Source organism: Halichoeres trimaculatus, unplaced genomic scaffold, assembly GCF_033239565.1.
Source record: "Halichoeres trimaculatus isolate MK-OKI-2021-1 unplaced genomic scaffold, fHalTri1.1 fHalTri1_scaffold_13, whole genome shotgun sequence".
NCBI classification, from domain to species: Eukaryota; Metazoa; Chordata; class Actinopteri; order Labriformes; family Labridae; genus Halichoeres; species Halichoeres trimaculatus.
Genome location: NW_027437191.1, coordinates 27,222,240 through 27,244,796, shown reverse-complemented (window position 1 = coordinate 27,244,796; position 22,557 = coordinate 27,222,240). Strand labels below are relative to the sequence as shown.

At 38.6% G+C, this 22,557-nt stretch overlaps 1 protein-coding gene across 2 annotated transcripts in view; it reads left to right on the top strand.

The window, feature by feature from the left end:
* scara5 (scavenger receptor class A, member 5 (putative)) overlaps window positions 1-22,557 on the top strand; it is a 104,364-nt gene that overhangs the window by 59,923 nt on the left and 21,884 nt on the right. For both annotated transcript variants that reach the window (XM_074684767.1, XM_074684768.1), the window contains exons 9-10: window positions 4,528-4,635; window positions 12,917-12,973. In XM_074684767.1, the coding sequence (XP_074540868.1) occupies window positions 4,528-4,635; window positions 12,917-12,973 (165 nt within the window). The remainder of the gene's footprint in view (window positions 1-4,527; window positions 4,636-12,916; window positions 12,974-22,557) is intronic.

Here is a 22,557-nt window from a genome sequence, read left to right as displayed (position 1 = left end):
TGTTGGCAGAGAAGATTTGCCAAAATTTTTCATGGGCACAACCCACATACTCTGTGCTGCTGCTCATCCCACAAATGCCTGTAACTTACAAATGTGGCTCCATTCAAAAGAGAACTAAACAGGCTTCTAACAGTATTGTTACTAAAAAGGAAAAACCTACGAAACACATCATCTGACTTTTTGTGCCAAGTTTTTCTTAAAATGATGGATTAGAAATGCAACCGTAAATGTTTTTTGAATTTGGAAGTTATTCCGCTGCCCCTACTTTTGGGACCCCTGGTCTAGCTTGCATTTGTATCTCATCACCAGGCACCACTATTAATTTTCATTACCAGCTAAAAGCTCCCCACAGGAGCAGTTTCCTTCACTTCAAACAAACTTGAACCTAGAGGGAGCACCGGGGAGGTACAGCTGTAGAAGCCTCTTAAATCCTTGCAATCCTTTAAAGACAAAAATAAGATTTAAGTTTGATGGTATACTTCTGGGTGTTAAAGCAATTTCTTGGTTGAATTAATGTGAAGCCAAAGATACACAGGTTCAGGCTCACGTGCTGCCTGTTTCTGTGATTTATGCCTTTGTTTCTCTTGCCCTAGTGTGGTTTTTGGATGAGTTTTACAAGCCCATGGGTCATGAAATTTACCTGCCCTATAAATGTCCAATGCAAACATCACAATTTGAGTTATAAGCCGTTTTATATGCTCCAGGATTTAGGATTGAGTGGCATGAAAGGTGAAAATCCAGCTCCTTTCTACACAGAAAAGACTTCAGCAGGGTTATTACCTCTGCTTTTGTGATTACGTTACATTGTATTAGTAATGCAGCATGCACAGAGGATAAAAATGGTCATATAAATCCCCTTATGAAAACACGGCTCCAGACTTTGGATGAGGATTTATTTTCAGACAGGGTGTGGACAGAGCCAGTGGGACAGGTCATCTATCTTTGTCTTGCAGGTCATTCCACCAAAAACCACAGCATGAACCTCCTTCCTGGCACCAAAACGACGATTTTTCATAAATGCTGCAAGATAGCAAGAGCTGCATTCTGAAACCAGATGTTTTTGGGACCTTTTCCAGTTTGGTACTTCTTGAATCATCACCCTCTCAGCTCCTCCCTTGTCATCATCCATCCAACATTCCCAGGCCGATGAGCTGCAGCCCTCACATAACGTTTCCAACAAGCTGAAAGGAAACCCCCCATAACTCCAAGACAATCTGAACAAAACGTTTTCCTGTAGAGACTGAGCTTTTAATATATAGTATGAAAACATACCAAACTTAATGGAACACCCCCCGGGACCAAATCAGAGACGAAACTGAGGTACTTCAGCACTTATTGGCTTATTCTTTAGGGGAAGCAGTCGGCCCTTATTGAAGAGGATGCAGTTTCTAGCTCCAGTTCTCGGATAGGAACTGTAATTCCTGATTTTTCTACTCAAGGTCACCTAAATCCTTCTCCTACATTATGTGATCCCGCTCTTGTACCACTGCCGCTCCATCTGCATTGAGGCCAACATATTCGTCATTGCGTTTCAGCTGTTAAAATCCTTTTAGACTCGTAGAATGATTCTCTTGGACTGACCTGTGAAAACACGTCTTCACTCCCTCCAAAATATGATTAATACCATTTTCCCTATGGCTTTTTGAGGTGAGAGTTATTAATCCTTCACAGCACAGAGACAGAAAACCACAGAGAACATGACATCATCCATCATCACTTTATTTTCTGTCTCTGGCTGTTAATACAGTCTGTCTAATTATTTAATCCATTCTGCCAGTAACAACAGTGTAATCAGAGCATATCAGGGTACGGAGACATGTGACAAACGTGCTTCAAACAAGTAATTACCTCATTAATGTCGAGACGTTGGCGACTGCTGACTGTAAACAACTGTTCTCATTGTGTGGCACAAGGCTGTAGAACATTTCACTGATTGTTTAATGTAATAAAGGAAATCATAAATCTTGTTTTCCAGAGTCAGCAAGCGTTCAAGAGTGAAACACTGGCAGGTGGTAGAACAAGAGAAAGACCAGTGTTGATATTGCTTTAGACATTTTATTTTGTATGAATCATGTCAGGGTGGAGAAAACTGGACACATCAAGGCTCATTAGTAATGGGGCCATTAAGTCTTCACGTTATTTTTGTTTTTCATAGATCAGTGGTCTCTGCTCTGACTTCTGTTTGTAAGTAAACTTAATGACATTATCGAAAGGTTTTGAAAACCTCAGTCCATCTTCAGTGGTCAGAGCATCACGTTAAAAAACTGAAATCTTATCAAGTGTTTTTGTCTTATTTTAAGTAAAATTTGTCCTACTACACTTGATAGCCACATTCACCTGACTAGTCCAGAAAAGTGTCTTGTTTTAAGTAATTTAAAGACAAAAATGAGGTCTGAATTGCTTGTAACAAGTCAAAAATCTGTCTATGGAACAAGAAAAAATTGTTAGAAAATTTGCTTGAAACTAAAATTTTCGTTTGATTGACAGATCGACAGGTGAATGTGGCTCATATCAAGTCTAAAAAGACGTTTTTTTACTGAAAACAAGACAATAACACTTGATAAGATGTCACTTTTTGCAGTGCTGAGAGGATGCCAGTGTTCTTCGATCATAATTATGTAAGGTCTTTAAAATGGTGCAGTTTGAACCTGCATTTGAGGATGCACAGACAAACGTTTCCAAGACAGTTTTTTGATTTTGATCCCATTCAGTGATTTCCACTACAGAGCAATGTTGTTTTATAATGCATTGTCGCATGTAGGGCCAAACATCCAGTTCTGATTTTCAACCTACCCCCCTTTTGAATGGATATTTCTCCAGATTCTCCAGATTCTTGAAACCTTTTTTTATGGGTTTTTAACTTGAACAGTAAAAATCACTACAAAATATAGAAAAGTACAAAATATAAAGCCACCCATCCCTACCCAAACCCTATTATCCCTCCAATCCACTGTATAATAATAATCATACATTTAATTTGGAGGCACCTTTCATGACACCCAAGGTCACCTTACAACTAAAGCTAAAAGCATTATAAACTAACATCAAAACAAATCATCAGGATAAAAACAAGTGAGGTGCAAAGTGTTAAAGTGAGTAAGCCAGTTTAAACAGATGAGTTTTGAGTTGAATGATTTGATGGGATCTGACTTTCATACATCACATACAAACATACATCTATCCACGGACAGTTAGTAAACACAAATAATCCAGGTTATTGCAGCTGCTCCTGTTAAGCCATATAACAATAAAAAAAAAAAGTTGTGGATCATTCCAGTTTGTTATCCCAGAGAGATTATTTTGACTTTTTAATGACATTATGTACTGCAGATGATGAAACCACCTGAAATGTATTCCCAGTTTTACATTTGGGAACATTGTGCTGAAATTGTTGAACTATTTGCTCACACGGTCTCTCACAGAGTGGTAAATCTTGTCTTGTCTTTACTTCTGAGAGATTCAGCCTCTGTAAACCTGTTGAAATTCACTCAAAATTATTTTTTGAAATGTTTCTTGATATTTTTTGAAGCATTGTAGACCCTGTCAGTGTTTTTGTCCCTGTCTCAGCAGTTTTTTTTTAAATGTGTTGCTGGTATCAAATTTCAAATAAGAATATATTTGTTCAGTTTCATGGTAAATGGTAAACGGAGTAATACTTGTATAGCACTTTTCTAGTCTTTCTGACCACTCAAAGCGCTTTACACTGCTGGTCTCATCCATCCATTCACACCACATTCACACACCGATGGCAGAGGTTTCTATTGGGAACCATCACCCACCTTGGGTCTGAAACACTAATTTCACTATCTGCACACTCTGTACCGGGAGATGATTTTTTTTCCCTGACTCAGCATTTTAGAAACTCTGAGCATCACAGGTTTGTCCAATCAGAGGCACAGCTCAGCTCACATGACTGATGGGCGCCCTTTAGTAATTACTTAAGAGGCTCAAACTCCGCCTCTTGAGTCAGCAGTTCCAATATGGCCCCTGCCAGTGATTGGCTTCATTACTCTACATCAGGAACGGACAGGTGAAGTAACAGAAACTACGTCCATATACTATACAGTCAATGGTTTTAGCATTTGATATGTTGTCTTTGCACTATTTTAAGTCAAATACAAGATTTACATCATTTGCAATCCATCACGACCCCTTTTTAGTAACATTTCACACAACAAACCAATTTCTTTGGGTTCCATTTTTTAAAATTTGTTTGGAGTTTAAAACTAAAATACCAAAATGAAATTGATCTGAAACCGACTAGAACCAGCTTCATGTGTGATTAATTTAACTGTCGTCTCCTCAAACTGCCAGGAAACAAAGATGATTTTAAAATATGATATTATTATGGAAAATGTCCACACATAACAAGATTTACCCTCAAAGTGGATAAAACCCTAATTTTAAGGAAGTCAAAGCTGCTGTCGAGGATGATAAAAATAGCTAAGTATTAAGACCACACTGCATTTCCTGTTGGATGATTGTAATCATAAACTGGAACTGAGCCTCTATGTGTTTGTGTTTCAGGGTATGTGGGAGAAAAAGGCATCCAGGGTCCTCAGGGGATGAAAGGGTCTGCCGGGGAGGATGGCATTCAGGGTGAAAAGGGAGACGTTGGACCTGTTGGTCCAAGAGGTGAGTCATGTTTTTAGATTGTCATATTAAATGTTTTTCTGCTCTATAAAAGGAAACAACTGATGATTTTAGCACCTTCCAAACCAGAGACCAAATGTAAAAGACAGAAATGGTGATACGCTTTATCAGACAACAGGATTTGTCATATTTAAGTGTGTCAGTTCTTCACTCATCCAACAGTTCACAAGTCAGTAGAGACAGGCTGTCATTTCCTCCAGGCCCACACATCTCACATCTCAGTCTTGTCAACACTTGCACTGCTCAAATCATTTCAAACTAACAAACCCAGTTCTCAGAAGGTCACATTACATGTTCGCTTTTTTGGCCCAGAGTAGAAAAGTCCTCATAAAGCAGCACAAACAATCCTCTCACACATCTTTTATAAGGAGCAGGTGGGACTGTTTTCTTCCTGTGTCACCATAGGAGCTGAAAGTACTTTACAGAAGAGTAAACAGCTGTCTGTGCTAATCAAGTCAGTTTTCAGCTGTTCTGTTTAAGTCCATGTAAGAAATTATTTCACTGTAACACTACAAAACACTTCAGAGTAACTTTGTGCAATAAAGTTCAACGAAAGTGCAAGGAGTGATCTGATTTAGCCAGAGATGGGCTGGAATGTGCAACCACATGAGCGAAAAAAAGAAGTCTCATTTTATCCATGACTTGGTTTGATAAAAGAGTCGATCACTTTCTACCTTTAAGTAGTTCTTTGTGTCACCTTTAAACAGTCCTCTTATCCCCCTCTTCTCTCCATAAAGACATCTGTCTTTTTACTTTTAGACCCTCATTTATTACGCTATCACAAAATCAACAACTAGAAACATAGTGTCTTGAATCAACTCTCAGAACAAGCCTTGGATGGAAACTTAAATTTTTGCCACAGTGTCAACAGGCAGAGAGGATTCATTCTTAAACATTGACTTGAACTGATATGATTTCTTCATAACTTACTAGAAAATTATTTTAAAAACAAATAAAAAAAAAATGTCAAAAGTCTTTCTTTCAGTCTTGGTCAGATGCTATAACCAGACTTTATCATCACCAATAAACTTTTAATCCTGTTAACGTTGAAACTTTGAGATAAGTGCGAAATATCTTGTATTCTTACCGTATTGATATAACGAGATACTGTATTGCTAGTGTAAGTCTGTTAATATGTGGGACGAATTAAAGGGTAATCTTATCTCATTCAGTCATCCTTCCCTTAGTTCCTGCTCTTTTGATTTATTAACTGTTGTAAGAGAGGTTTCGACCAATAACAATCAATCATTCAAAGCAACCAGGTAATAAAAGATTGGTATCTATAAATAAGGATAAGTACCTTTTACATTTGAAATAATAAGGTATCGATGACAACTGGTATTGGTACCAAATGGTACTAATTTTCAGTACTTTTTTGTGTTTATGTGGTAAAAAATATCATGTGTTTAATAATAATATTTGTATTTTTTTCTCAATTTAACATATTTTTTCTTCAGTATATAACCTTATAATGCTGTGTTCATATCCAGCATGGAAAATCGCCTACTCTTTCACTCCCTCACAGTCACAAGGATGCATTTAGGTACCTAAACATGGTACCTTTCAAATGTTTCATGAATCGGTACTCTGTACTTTTGACAGAATTTTGTCGATACCTTTCCTAATCTATAGATATCAAATGGAATATGACATTTTACTAATCCAATGTATTGTATTACTCAAGAAATTTTATGAAGAAAAAAACCTAAGAGATCTTAGAAACAAGACAAGATACACCCCTGTCTTACTGTAACAGGGACATTTGCATGGTTGAAACAGTAAGGGATTGATAATGAAAGTCAAATGTAAGGCCAATTGATAAATGGATACCTTGCAGTAAAATCCGCTTTCAAGATGGGGTGAAAAGGTTTTGCTTGAGCTTATTTTCCCTTATAAGGTAGAGTCCTTAAATTCCCTCAAACAGATCGATTAATCACTGTCTGACGTGGGGTATTTTTCTAACACTTTGAAAGGTATGCAGTGGCACAGAGCACAACCACAGAAACCAGTCATATAATCACATGTGTTACGGATGCTTCTGTAGAGAGTCCAGTGCCTCTAAGGAAGCCAAATTCCTATGGATGATGTAAAAGTCATAATAAGCCTTGAGTAGTGTCAAGAAAGCTTAATCCTTATATGCATCATATGAACATTTCATTGCCTGCTGTAAAGTTATATGTCTGTGCCATGAGCGTTTAAGTTTTAGATTAATATAGTGTGAGATGAGAACAGTTTGATGACACTTCTGTTATATATGGAGGGTCACATGAGACACGACAACTTGATGTTCCAGTGTTTCTCATTTTTTCCTTCGTTATACGTCCTCTTGCTTGTCTTCCATCAGCACTCAATCTATCCATTTTTCTACACAAACCCGTCGAGGCAGGTTGTTGATGTTCCCACTTTGGCATCACCAGCCAGGCAGTGCCAACGACAACAAACACAAAGCGAGAACCTTTGGGAAAAATATACCCATGACCAACATGATAAGCTCTGCAGCATTTTTGGGTCAGCGTGTCAGTGTGTGTTTGTGTGTATATGTTGTGTGTTAAGCCAACAGCTGTTCTCAATCAGGGTTTGGTTTGGCTGAAATGTCCAGAGTTGGAGTCCCACAGTCCCTCTGTTGGCCAGCAGTGCTTTAAACCTTGGAGTAGACTGGTCTGTTGTCTTCTGTGAGTGAGCGTGTGCTTGGGTTTGGTTCAGCACTCTGCAGAAGCTTTTTTTCCCCCCTAACATTAATACACTCGCTGCTGTTAGAGCCTACAGCATATGCTGCCATGATTTTCTCTTTATGCTATGCTTATGCTGGGATGCTGTCATGTCTGGTTACATGATCAAACTGATGGTTGTGAAATGTAAAGAGCCTGGAAAACTTCCAATTTTTTGACTACAACAGTAATTTCCTAATAATTTACCATAAATATTTAACAGTAACTTACTGTATATATTTCACAGTGAATCAAAGTAAACTACAGCTTTATACTGTGAGGTTGCTCTTCTCCTTTGCTTTGCGTCTGCTTAAGTAATGTGTCCCAGAGCCAGCACTAGAACATAACGGTATTAAGGCAACTCTTGATGCTAAAAATGGCCATTGGTTCATAAATGGACTGCCCGCCCTTTCAGTGTTTAAAATCATGATACATCCCCCAATGCTGCTAAATTAATATAATTTGCTGTGTTATCAGAAGGGATAGTCTCAGTACAGTACTTGACTGTGAAATAATACAGTACAATGTTGTAAAATACAGAAAGTTCATAACAAGTCCAGCACATGTCACCCCGCTGTTAATCTCTCTTCACTGGCTTCCAGTGGCAGCTCAATCAAATTCACAGCTCTTCTTCTGGCTTACAACATATTGACAAGAACAGCTCCTTCCTACCTGGGGTCCCTCATCCAGGTCTACACTCCTTCTGGCCCACTACGCTCTTCTTGTGAAAGACACCTGGTGCTCCCAGCCCAGCGCGGCTCCAAATCTCAAGCCAGACTCTTCTCCTCTGTTGTGCCCAAATGGTGGAATGAATTACCTAACTCTATACGATCTGCAGAGTCCCTTTCTACTTTAAGAGATGTCTGAAGACTCATCTGTTCAGGGAACACTTGATCTAACCCTTCTCCTCTTTGTCCTCAGGGATAGAATAAGTCAGAAGGTTTAAGACCCAGCTTTTAGTGAATTTTCAGGACTAATTACTGAATGTTGTTGAAGGTTGAGGTATATTGCTGTAGCAATTTATTGTGGTTAGTTGGCTATATATTCTACATTATTAAAAACAAAAAAAAAATCCTGCACCTATAATGGCAGCCCCTGCAGCCATATAACTTGTAGCACTTTCCACTTCACCTCCACTAATTTTTATTGTAAAATTCAAATTACAACATTAAATTTTGTCCATTGCAGTTAAAGTCTATGAAATGATAATGCAGTAATAGGATAAATTATTACAGTTAAATATAAAATCTTGGTAGAATTTTACAGTCTTGGCTTGGAGCATCCTAGCTGAAAGCCTATTAGCTACCACTAAACAGGAGCTAGCGCCATGGATGCACAGTACACGCAGCTAGCACCTTGGCTCTACTGCTTAAAGGAACAATTTTCCAACATGGACATGTTTAACAAATAAACACAACTCCTGAAAAAAATATACAGATTTTACACACATGCTATTATATGTGAGGTATATACGAAGAATCTGAAATTCCAACTGTTGAAATAATGATTAACAACTTCCTGTTTCATGTATTTCTTTCATTAAAACATGTATAAGTTTCACAAAAGTATGTTTTTATGATGTCTGGACTGTGGCCCAGTATCGTATTGAGGAAGATCAAGGCAACTTTGGTTACAGACCCAAAGGTTGCGTCCACATTTTAAATCTTTAAGCTAGTGCTAGCATTAAACCACTCCTCAGCTGGGATTACTTTAGCATGGAAGTTAATTTCCAGCTAACATGACTTCATTTCCACGCATCTTTTTGTATCAGATACAATTACACTCAATATTTTACTAAGATATTCTTAAGCTATGTAGGAGATGACTGAATGCTAATGCTAACTAGTAGTTAGAAAGAGGTTGTCATATTTGTTGTCTTTTTCAGACTTTAACTGCTGATTGACATGTTGGCAATTAATCTGGAAGCAGTGAAATTTTGATGATACACTAAGTTTAAAACCTTTAAACCTAAAGCTTTATGATGTTAGGCTAACATCTGGCCTCCACTCTGTTAGCATGATGACAATGTGATGAACTGCTCGACTTATTGGAAATCATCTGTTGAACAGCCATGTTTTATATATCAGGCTCTTTATTCAGCACGTTGCCAGATCAGATTAATTACTGAATGGAAAGTAACTTGTTTGAATAATTATTGTCACTTGTTTGTGGTGTTTGTTGGAGACAGCGAGTTCAAACCAGGGAAAGGAAATCGTGTTGTGTTGAAAAGATCTTCTTTCATGTTTGTTTGTTTGTTTCTTGTGTGTAGTAGAACTCTGGTTTGTTTGAAGAGAGGAAAACAGTGAAAATTAGCACAGACAGAAACGGCCACCATGACTGAAACAGGGTTAGAAGAGTCCTAGTAGAGGTCATGTTGTTTGATGGACAGTTTAACACATTTAAAAGCTCCACACAGATCAGTGTTATGTGAAGACAACAGGAGACAAGATGAAGAAAACAAAGATCTTTCCGGATGTTTGGTTATCTGCACTCGAGCAGGTTACAACAATGTGTGTGTGTGTTTGCTTTTACCCATCTGGGGTCTGGCTGTGGTTTGAACAAACCAGTGGAGGGTGAAGAGTTTGTGGACTTTCTGGTGTGAACGGGTCTCAGCGGAAGACCGTTGCTGGGCTGTGGAGGGAAGAAGGATGCTGGAAGCTTGTTAAAATAGCACAGGGAAGATTTGTGGTTTCTTTTTATAGATGGATGGTGGTAGCATGAGCAGAGAGAGTGTGTTCAGTGTGTAGATCATGTATAATGAGTTTATCAGAACTTCTTACTCATTGATGAGATTTGATACTGCTTTCATCTTGGTTTAAAACCAAAAGAAAAAGTTAAAGTTGGCTTAAAAACTCAGCAGAGCTGCAGGCTTCAATCACCTGAACATGTCATTATTGTCAGTTCTCTTTTGAAGAAGCACATGTTTCAGTTTTACCTAGGATGATGTTGATGATTGCAACAGTATACTAATTTCATTGGGTATAACTTTGCTACTGATAGTCAGTTTGTTTCCTTTCCATTAATTGCTTATCTTAGCCCTGGACACAAAGTTAAGATTATCCTTGTTTTTAAAGCTTATTTACCTTGCCTTTGTCCCATAGAATAGAATAGAATAGAATAGAATAGAATAGAATAGAATAGAAAATATATGTAGATATACATATATGTAGTTATTTTAAGTGCTTGCAGCCACTACCATGAGGTTGGTTTCACCCAAAGCTGCAGTCTACAGAAAAAGCTCCTTAGCGAAAAAAATTCTTGATACCTTTGACTTATGTAAGAAAGTAGAATCTGATATTTTGTGATAACTCCTGTAGAGGAAAAAAACGACCCAAGTTGTTTTTTTCAGGGCAGACCGATACCATTCACAAGTTGTTTATGAAGCTGTTGACAAACACTTAAATTGTTATGTATCTACAAAAAAAAAAAAAAAAAAACAGTCAAATCTTTTTTGGAATACATACAACCCTAAAACAAGACTTTCCATGTTCAAAATAGACACTTTTAACATCCTATATATAACTTAACAGTCAACAGGTTATGATTAAAGCCCTAGAACAGTTACGTCACACAGCCAGGTCACTGAAGCCAGTCAAATATAAAATATTTAATGTTAAAAATTTTACTGTTAAAAATCATCTTGGATAACCAGTTCATACTTTGGTAGGAGAACCCCACTGTGTTTACAGGGGGCGCTGTGATCAACAAAAATCAAATGTTTCCTAACAAGAGCTTCAAATCAAAGTAAGGGTAGCAATAATAATAATAAAAATAAAAATATGAATAATAATAATAATAATGATAATAATAATAATAATAATAATAATAATAATAATAATAATAATAATAATAATAATAATGACTGTCATTAACAGGGGCCCAGAAAGACCCCCAAAACAATTATACAAGGGTCCAGCAATGTTTCTTTTCATGGGGCCCAAAATCCCTGGCGGCGCCCCTGCTTTGCATACAGATAAAAAATGTTAAAATACAATAATCAAAATAGTAATATTAGTTAAGAAGATATGCAATGAAATAATACACCAATACAATCATTATGAAATGAATAAAGTAAAGTAGAAAGATTAACACATTTACCTATAAGAACCTTGTTTAAAAAGATGAGTCATCAAAAGTTTTCAGTGTAATTAGGGTCCGAGGCCTGAGCTGAGGGCACATTCTAGTGTTTAATTAGACCTGTTGGTGGCAGCAGAGAGAGCGTCAATTGATCATCATGGTCAGCAGGGTAGATCTTCAGGGAATAACCAATGTCTGCATCCAACAGCGCTTGAGATATTTCAGTCTGAACAAACGTAAACAAGCATTTATTAATCACTGCCATGAAGACCCACACGCTGAAGAAAGTTTTGATTCCAATCATCTGTTTTCTGTATCTCGGCAGATCTAGGTTGTTTGTGTTTTTCTGGCTGAGCTGTTGAGTAGCTAAGGATGTGGTCGAGCTGAAGGTGATACTGACAGCTTAAGGACGTCACAGGCTGGGTGTGGCGTTACACACACACACATACTCACAGATTAACACATGGTAGGTGGGACTGAGAGCCACCTCGGCTGGCAGCCGCGCTGTGGTTTTGGACGTGAAAAAGAGCCAAATTAAAGGTGGGATAACTGCAGGCTTGAGGCTGATCCTCTTATAGCTTCATGGCTAAAACAGACGTGGTTTTTTTAACATCATGCCTGAAAATGAGCAACAAATGGTGCTAAAGCCTACCAACTTTGGAGCTTGTTCCTAAGAAGTAGATTTATATTTTGAAATGAAAACAAATTAGGAGCAGTCTTGTCCAAGATTGTGATAGGAGGAGGAGGGTTTGTGCGTAAGTGACTGTAATTTTGCAGAAACCACAAATGAAAGGAGTTGATGGAGCTGTTCTGTGTTGTATCACCTTTTCCAGCACGTAATCATCCACACTTTAAAGATACTCCAGGAATTACTTTCACACTGGCTCCCTAATTTCAGCTCAAACAATCTGCTTTCTGTCTCCTCTATGTGTGCTTCCTCTCTTTTTCCTTCTTTTACCTCCGCTCCAATGCAGAAAAAAAACATTCAACCACAACTTTTAGAGGTAAATTAAACAGCAGACAGGGTGGGGATCCTCTAATTTTACATTTTATGCCCATATCGCATGGCGAGATTACAGGGCCGAGGGTTTCAGGGGCTCTTTCTGGAAATAGACAAAGGGAGTAAAAAGAAGAGGAAATGGGTGTGATGTGGAGGAGAGGTTGTAAAAGTTTGACCTGTGGATAGTTGAGCTGCTCCTGGGTGTTATTTCATTTGCACACACATTTCAGCCCCCAGAATGTGGTTAATGCCTCCTTCACACGTAATGATAGGTTGGGCTGTGAGTGTTTGATAAAACTGGTGAAATGGTTAAACATCAATGGCCTCTAATTCAACACAGGGTACAACAGCATGCTATCACTGCTCTCTAAATTCAGTAAGATCAGCAAACATTTTATTTAATGATCTGAGTAAAAAATGTTTAGGGAAAAATACTAATCTTTCATAACTTGTTTGTTTTTTTCTGTTTTGTTTTCAGGCAACAAAGGAGAAAGAGGATTGAAGGGAGAAAAGGGGGATAGAGGAGAGAAAACAGGTAAGAATTTAAATACCATTTGAATTACGGAGGTGTTTCCATGCTTTTAATGGTATAAAATGGAAATTTAAGTAAAATGTTGTCTATCAACATGGGCAAAGTTTGAAAACAGAGGCCACAGACTGCTTTCAGCTAGAAATGTCCTGATTTGATATCGATATCAGATACTATCGGCAAAAAAAACAAGTATCGGTGGCAGTGCCTGGATCCAGCATGCAGAGCCCAACAAAGTAGCAAAGAGTAGGAGTGATGTCAACCATGTGGCAGTATTTTTGTTTAAGTATGAAAAAGATGCTGCAGCTGAGTGCAAAACTTCACACACAAGTTTCCCATGTTGGCACAAAACCAGGCAAGTTTATTACAACTAATTTTATCATTGAGTTTGAGCAATAACACTTGATCCAGTATTTTCTAAGGCTTCATTTACACGACAACGTTTCATTCGGAAACGCAGTGAAAAAAAATCTGTGTTTATACGGAAGCGCTGAGGGACTGAAAACGCTGTAGTAAGCATGCCAGGCCTGTAGTTGGCGCCAGAACTGTCTTGTCCAGAAGCCGCTTTTGGGAGATCTCCACTGAAGTAGAGTTGGGCCAATCATCTGGTGTATTAGGGAATACTAAGGTCATAAGTGGAGCAACAGATGCACATTTTGTTGAAAGACAGTCAGCAGATACAGCAGATTGAGCACGGTAGTCTGTGACAATCATAACAACGGTACTGTTGTCTTGTTGTGAGCATTCTTGAGGAGCAGAGCATGATGTCAGCTTTTCCACTGAAAATGCCGGCTTGTTTACACAGCAAGGGTATCGTCACTGTTTCAGAAAAATCCCACTCTGGAGGCCGTTTTCAAAAGTTTGAGCTTTAGGTTGGCTAAACTCTGTTTCCGTGTAAATGCAAGGCCCAAACGCAACAAAACTTTTTGCGTTTCACCCTTAACCGCTGTCTTGTAACCGGCCCCTAACATTCCACACTACAAATAAGTAAGAAAAGTATGTATGACTCGTGCTGATATAGTATTGGATTGTATCAGTGTTGGCAAGTACTCAAGGCTGCAGTATCAGTATCCTATCAGAAGTGACAAAAAAAAAAAAAAGCACTACTCGGAAAAAAAATGTTGTCTTTGTCTATGGCAACAGTGGAGGAAGCTTCCAGACTGCTGGAATTCTGCCTTAGGAGGAAAAAAAGGTGCCAGAGAAAATATTTCAAATCAATAAATTTACTGGAAAAAATAAAAATAAAAATGCAAAGATTTCAAAATTTATGAGAATAACCCAAAATTCACGAAATAAATTGAAAAAAGAAACTCAAAAATTGAAAGGCTTTAGGTCATCAATTTAAAAGAATAAATCACAGTATTTCATGGAAAAAAGTTGTAATGTTCATAAGATGAAGTAATAATTACAAGTTATAGTTTTTCTTTGTGTTAAAAAAAAAAAAACGCAAGAATTTAAAGATTTTTCACATGTATCCTTGATATACTAGCTGATAAATCACAGTTTAACCAATCCTTAAAATAATGACCTCCACTCATGAAACAGCAAGTTTCTTGTAAATTTTTGTGTGTCTTCATGTAAACATTCAACTTTTTTCCTAAAATCTAATATTAATTATCATTTTGTCCTGTAATGGAGAAAACAGCCCATACTGTAAAAATAAAAAAATATTTTTATTGAGGCAAAGTATGTGGGAAGCCTCAAATAAAACAGTACGCAAAGTTATGAAAACAATATCCTCCTAAACTTAATATTTTCATTGTAGTCACAGAATATTCTGCTACAATATCAGCACATATATCAGAGCACATCATCCAAAGCCAAAAATATACGATGCAAGACTAGAAATTTACGAGCTGACGACTTTATGGGCCTCGTGCATCGCTGCTCCACCTGACATCCTGTGCAAAGTGCTGTGGGAAGTTTAAAGGATCTGTGGATCTGCTCTCCTTTCAGCGTAATCTCACGGTTTCCGACATATGACGAAGAACCACATGGCTGTGTGCACATCAAAAGGCTTTAAAAAACGTTACATGTGCACATGTCCTGTGGTGGTAAACTGAAACCTCGAGGAACACCACCATCCTCAAGAAGAAATAATATTAACCTCAAAACCTCAGACTTTTATTTTTAGTTGCCTGAAACATTACTCTTCTTTTTGTTTCATCATCATCATCATGGTCGTTCCTCATATGTTGAGCGATGGGGCGGCGTTTACATCAAATGGTTTGAGTTCTCCACCATCTGAGAGCTCTTTCTGCCCATTAAAGAGCCGTCAAAGATCGACTCTTTCCTCCCATCATCAACAAGACGCGGATGTTTGAGGTTTCAGAGACGTATAGCCAGACTGAGACCACATGCTGGTGGTTGTCAGAAATATCAAATCTCTGTGCGGCGCACCTTCCCGTCACAAACCCTATGTGGCCAACTTATCACCTGATGCACGACTCTGATCCTCTTACACTTCAAAGCATACAGTGCATACCTGTATGATCATCAGGACCAGACTGTGTAACCCAAAACCACTCAAGTTTTGTCTGTGGGAAAAATGCACATTCCTTCACACATGTTGGGTGTTAACACAAACGGAACCTGCCACACTGGGTGTTGTGTCACGGAGAGAATGAAAATCTTTACTTCTTCTGAAAGCCTAGACAGCAGAAAACTGCGGGAGAGAGCAAATGGACACCAGATTGTTGATATTTGGTTACATGAAAGAGGATAGAGATCTTTTATCCTTTTTTTTTGGATCTTTGTTTATGCCTCTGAAGTTAATAAACCTCAAAAGAAAAAAGGAGGGGAGAAGATGGGGAGGAGAAAATGGGGAGAGAAAAAGTTGCATGTGATAGTGGTGCCATACTTAAAATTAAAACTTAATTAATCAATCAACTTTTACTTGTAGAGCCCTTTACAACACACAAGGTGGACAAAGTGCTTCCCATTGAAATCAACATCAGACCAAAAAAAAAACCCAACACATTACTGTATGTTAAAAGCCAGTCTGAATAAATAGGTTTTAAGCCTGAATTTTAAAAAGTCAGCAATGAGTGTGATTCAGGGGGCTGCTTATTTTGTAGTCTGGGCCCAGCAACCAAGAAGGTCTGATCACCCCAGTGTTTCGTCCTTGCTCTGGGGACTTCCAGTGAGAGCCGGTTTTGAGTACCATAAGACCCTGGTGGGGTTCTGAGCACACACTAAATCAGCCAGATAGGGAGGGTCAAGGCCATCAAGGGCTTCAAAAACAAAAACCAACATTTAACATCAATTCTAAAAGAAACAGGATGCCAGTAAGAGCAAACAAAACAAGGGTGACATGTCCGCAACATCGAGTTTTAGTTAAAAAGCGTGCAGCAGCATTTTGAGCCATTATGAACCAGCTGAAGACGACTGAGTGGCGACTTGGAGAAACTGACATTCAATGCATAACAGTAGTCGATTCTTGAGCTAATAAAAGCATGAATGTTTTTTTCCAGGTCTGCACAATTTAAGAAGGGTTTTACCTTTGTTAGACACGTAACTGATAATAGCTGGCCCTCACCACACTGTCAATTTGCTGGTCAAATTTCAAACTGCTATCAAAAATGACTTCAAGATTCTTCACAGTAGAACCCAACTTTAAAGAAAGATCGTCTGAGTGTGCAGAAACCCCCGTTAGATTGTACTCTGTTTTATCCTCATTTAAGTGCAGCAAATTTTGCCCTTACCACATTGCAATTTCAGGTAAACAAACCTTAAAATAACATGGATTGAGCTGAAACAAGTGCAAACAGAGTTTACATCATCTGGCTAGAAGGTCTAGCTTCATAAACTGGGAAAAACATCACACAAAGCAAACTAAAAAACATTCCCTGCTGGCTTTTACTGTAACTTTTTAAAATGTATTTTTTCAAAGGTCATCCTTTTCCTGTCATCTTTGACCAAAAAAACATTAATATTTTTGTTTTTTGGTTTACAAACGTGAACAGCAACAGGGTTCTAGTTGGGATATCAGCTTTCTCAAACAGCATTACCTGTAAGCTAGATATAACATTCACTTTGTATTAGCACTGTAACCTGACAGTACTACAGGTTTTGGCCTCACTGTATCAAAACAATGGACAGAAAAAAACTGTAACAAGTTAAGCCAAAACTTTGAGAGCTCCCCCTGGTGTCTGGTTGAATTATAGGTACAGGAATCAAAGTTAATGATACAAACATGGAATATGTCATGATATGCAGTTCCTCTTGTTTGTTGGATTTTTAGAGGAGTTTAGATTTGTAGTTTCAAATGTGGGTATAACGTGACAATGCTAGATGTTCGTACAAAATGTGTGCAGATTTTCAAACTGCTGCGTATTCATCTGTTGTAGAAATCCCTGAATCTGTCTGTAAAGTGATAAAAACAGTTTGGATCTATAAATTTGCACAACATCTTCAAGAGGCTTGCCAAATTGATGGGGTCATCTTTTAAGGATTTTCCTACTGGTTCATGATATGTGGAAAGGACGGGCCTCAAACATCAAGGTCTCCCCATAGTTCTGCCCCGCGACAGGCCTCCAGACGAAAAAAGAGGTTCGTGGAGGGAGAAGCCTTACAAAAACAGCAGTGAAAAATGAAGCGTTTCAGACAGAGGCTGAAATAAGTGTTTTCCTAAAACGCTAGTGACAGAACAAAAGGGTGGTTATTTTTAGCTGTAAATCATTTAAAGCTACTACAGGGGCACCAGGGGGATAGTCTAAAACCCTAAAAAGCACAATACTTCTTCTTTAACTAGCTATTTGTTGTTGAAAAGATGATTGATTGACAGCTCCGTGGACAAAAAGGACTTCAGCAAACAGTCAGTGGTTTGAGCTTGTTAGCTTGCAATGCTTTTTGCCCTCTATTAGAGCAGTTAAACACATTTAAACCCATTCAAAATAACAAGATTCCAGTTGAAGTCATCATCATCTCGATTGTGTAAAAAAGGAACAGAAAATAATAAAAACAATGTTCAGTCACTTCACTCTGAAAGGATAATGTGCAGAAAATACTTCCAACAATCAGACTTGACCATGACCGTCCAGCCAGACATTCTCCTGTGGGATTATAACTTTGACAAAACACATAATTTAACCCCCATTCTTTTGGTCGTTGCAACATTTAGAGTAATTTTCACTTGGCATATGGTACATTACAAAGAGATGTGGAGTGATGTATGAGTGTATTCACATATAACTACACACACATGCAGAGCTTTCAGAGGCGGTTTGATCCCCTGAGTCCCACTTAAGTGTTTGGGTTTAGTGTTTGACAGGCTGTTTTTACAACGAATCTGTGCAGCCACAGTGATCAAACATCATAACTGAAGTTTCAGACTCTCAGGAGAAATGTTTTTCACCGTGGGACTCAGAGTCATGAAAACATGTTAGTATTTTTCAGTGTGTTCACCTGCAGCCAGATTTTTTACATTGGAGAACAGATCATGTGTTGTGTGGTAATACCTCCTGCTTAGTCGTTTTTATTACCCATGTTCGGTTTTTATCATCTGAATTAAATCATCTATGCATGAAACAGAACAACCCAGCTCTCCTGCAGCGTTTCATCAAATTTCTGTCTTTCTAATATTGTTCACACACACGGTTAACTGCCCGCACATGAAGAAAGACCTCATGCTGAGAACAGTTTGAAGTAGTAAGGGAATAATACTTAGTATGATGCTTTAATGGTAATAACAGGTTTCCTGTGTGGCTGCTGGCTCTGTAGTGACACCTTCAGTCGGGTTTGAAAAGACTCTTCTTCAGTGTTATCAAACTTAGAGAGACCAGAGTGCAGGATTTCTCAGGTCAACCTTTAGCAGGTTTTCAGTTCAGGATACCAGGGTGTCTTGCTCATGCATGAGTATGCTCATTTTCTGAGGTGGACTACCCCCAAGGATGACAGTTGTGGTAAGGAGGTAGTCGACATGAACAGTATTGATGGACGACATAGTTAAGCGCTGAAAGTGAAGCCAAAATTTTTAGAGCTCCTCCTGGTGACTGGTCGCAGCAAAGATCATAATTCCACCTCCTGTGCTAACAGATGGGACATGAAACAAGAAATGACTTGCCTCTCCTAATCTTTTCTGCCCAATGACAAACAGCCTATACTGAGGATGAGTCTTGTGTCAGTTCGCGGCTATACTGGCCATCTGTACCGTGCCGCACTCAAGCACGATTGCCCAGGAGTTCACTCTCTACTTTAAATCACACATCAGGAACATGACGAAAACATCCTTCCTTCCTTCTTTCACCTCTGCAACATTGCATGCCTCTGCCTTACCCTCTCTGTCTCCACAGCCAAAACCCTTATTCATGCTTTAATAACCTTAAGAGTGGACTATTGCAACAGCATCCTTTATGGCTTTCCCTCCTCAGATCTTCAAAAACGTTAGTATGTTCAAAGCTCAGCTGCTTGATTGCTCCACCTTCACTGGCTCCCTGTCCGACATTGAATCATCTTCAAGATCCTGCTCACCACCTACAAAGCTCTCACAGACCCCGCTCCCCCATACCTTGCAGACCTCCTACAACGTCACTCCCCCAGCCGCTATCTCAGATCATCTGTCACCAAGCCCCATCTCCAGAACCATGCACTGTACTGTTGGCGACAGAGCCTTCTCAGCTGCTGCCCTAACCCCTGGAACTCTCTTCCACTGAACATCTGAAACTCAGACTCACTCCCCTCCTTCAAAACCCACCTCTTCAAGACAGCATTCAAGACCAGACACCCTTCAACAGAATCTCTCTTTTCTCTGTTTTTCTCATATTTGTTCCCTTTCTGTAAAGTGTCTTTGAGTTTCTTCAAAAAGTGCTATATAAATCTGATTTATTATTAATATTTATGATTGGCCCTCGCTGCAATGCCATTCTCCCCGCTGGCCAGTAAGTCACACTTCTTCAATATGAACCCGACTTAAGACACACGCATGGCCTGCCTACATCATCATGAAGCATCTGTTTACAAGAACTGCGGTCTCATCAGAGTCAGTGAAGAACACAGAGAGTATGGCCACGGATTGAGCTACTTTTTGGCTTATGCTAAGTTGTTTTGGTCCAACACAGCCTTTTAACACCCCCATTACTATTTAAAATGACTGCTAAAAGCCAATATGCCATATTGGCACCCAACTTTATGTTGTGAATCATTTTGATTCATGTCCCCAAACTTTTCAGTCAAGACCCCAAAATATTGGCATCAGACGCCACACTCAGATCAAAATGTTTTTCTGCCAAACTGAAAACTGCACACTGTCAGCCCACAAAATGACATCTACTTATTCTAACAATGTTTTAAGCCTTATCCACTTTGGTTCACATCAAGTTGCCTTGTCACTTTTTAAATGAGGTACAAAAGGAAGACATAAAAGTTCAAATTCTTACCATTCCTCAAGAGTAAGGCTCTGAGAATACTCACTATTTTTTTATATTTCAGCAGAGAAAACAAACAGAGTGGAATGAGCAGGAAAAATAGGGCTCTCATGAGCACCAGGCTAACCCTTCAAGTAAAAAATCTTCTTGTAATCCTCAGTGATCATAAAATGTAAATGGAACTGTTTTTTGTGCTCAAAAAAGTTTTCTATCCTTAAGAGGAAGTTTTCCTCATTTGTAAGAAAGATTTCCTCCATCATGAGAAAGTCTTCCTTAATCATAGAAAAGTTTGCATGTTCATGAGAAAGTTTTAGTCAATCATTCGAAAGTCAAGCTCAATCACGAGAAAATATTTGTGTTTATGAAAAAGTTTTCCTTGATCATGACAATTTTCCTTTTTAATGAGAAAGTCTTCCTCAATGATGTTTTCCTTGATCATTGTTTAAATGAGTGCTAAGAGGAACGGTCACAGCAGCTACATGCCATTTCCTCATTGAGTACCCATGCTTGTGCTCGTGCATGTAGTGTACAACACTGAGGCACTCCTCTCTGAAGCGTGCCAAAGACTGAGTCTGAGCACAGTACACTTAAGGTCACACAGCCCAAAGAAACTGGACTTTAGGCTTGAAGAGTGCCTTGGCACGGTACAGATGGCCAGGGTGATCGTGCCCTCAGTGTCGTTTGTGGATTGGATTATTAAAGTCAAAAGAAAAAAAAAGACATATTGACATGTATGTGTTGCCAAAATTTTACCTACAAGTAAACACACAAAAGAGTTTTCTTATGGAAGGTTTGGCATGATATTTTTCATTTCTCTTTATTTTTACAAAGAAACAAAGAAGAACAAACTGAAATTGTTTCCAAATATGCTTTTATGCTCAAATATGTTGAGCTTTCACGGTAAAAGAAAATTCAATCAGGAGCAATCAAAGTAGATAAATGGAAAGAAAAAGCTGTGTAGGAATAAAAAGAGGGGGCATGAAGAGACTGTAAGGACAAACTGTGTGAACGACAAGAGAGCAGCACAGTTTCAGAGAGAAGATTTCTTAAACAGATGGAGCTTGTTAACATTTGCCCTGAAGCTTTTCTCTCCTGTCCAGTCCAGACCCTTCCTGCCTGCCAGAAGAACATTAGTAATACAGAATCACTTCATGTTCTGGCTGCGGTTCTTCAGCGATCGACAGTTTGGTGCTCCAGTCTGAACCATTTGTGCTGCTCCAAACACTCAACACTCGGTTATTCCAGTTCCCCCAAACTAAACACTGGTTATAATTTCTGCAGCTCACATAAATTCATTAAAGAAAAGTGAGAACTTGAAGTTTTTTCTCCAAATTAGCTTGTGTTTCTATTTCATGGTGAGCCACGCTGATGGCTGTCCAACATAATCATAACAGCTGTCAGCCTGTGGAGGGACGCGATGAGTTAGTAGCAGGATCATTGATTCTTATAATTACTGAAAAAAGCGTTTGTTTTCCTTTGACTCCTTTTCTTTCCAGAGTGTGTCATTGTGCAGAAGTTTGTGACTCAGGAAAAGTCATCAGGTCTTTGACTTAAGGTCTCAGTAATCTCTTGAAATCAGCTTTTTGAGTCTCACTTTCCATCGCAGGAAAAACAGCTTTATGCATTTTCTGGGTCCAAAGTTGAAATCTGTGGTTTCAAAAGGTTAATATTGAATTATTTTATAACAGCGCTGAGAAACATGAGTGAAGAACACCAGAAGATGTTTTCACCAAACAGTGTGCTGCTGTTAGCTACCGTTGCTACGTCTGGTACTCTTTATGTTCTCACACAGCTAATATGTGGCTAACAGCGGCAGATTTACCACTTCATGTTGTGAATAATTTGACTCATGTCCCCAAACTTTTCAGTCAGTGACCCTAAAAAATTGGCGACAGATGCCACTCTCAGATCAAAAAGTTTTACAGCTTAAATGAAAACTGCACACTGTCAGCCCACTGGATTTGACAAAATGACAACATCATATTCTAACATCGTTTTAAGCCTGATCCGGTTTGGTGCACGTCAAGTTGACTTGTCACTTTTTAAACGAGGTAGGGAATTCTCACACCAAATTTTTATACTTTAGCAAAGAAAACATACAGAGTGACATGGGCAGGAAAAAAGTGTCCCCATTAACACCAGACTAACCTTTCAAATGAGAAAAATTTCTTATAACCCTGATTGATCATATGATGTAAATAAAGCATTATTTTTATGCTCAACAAA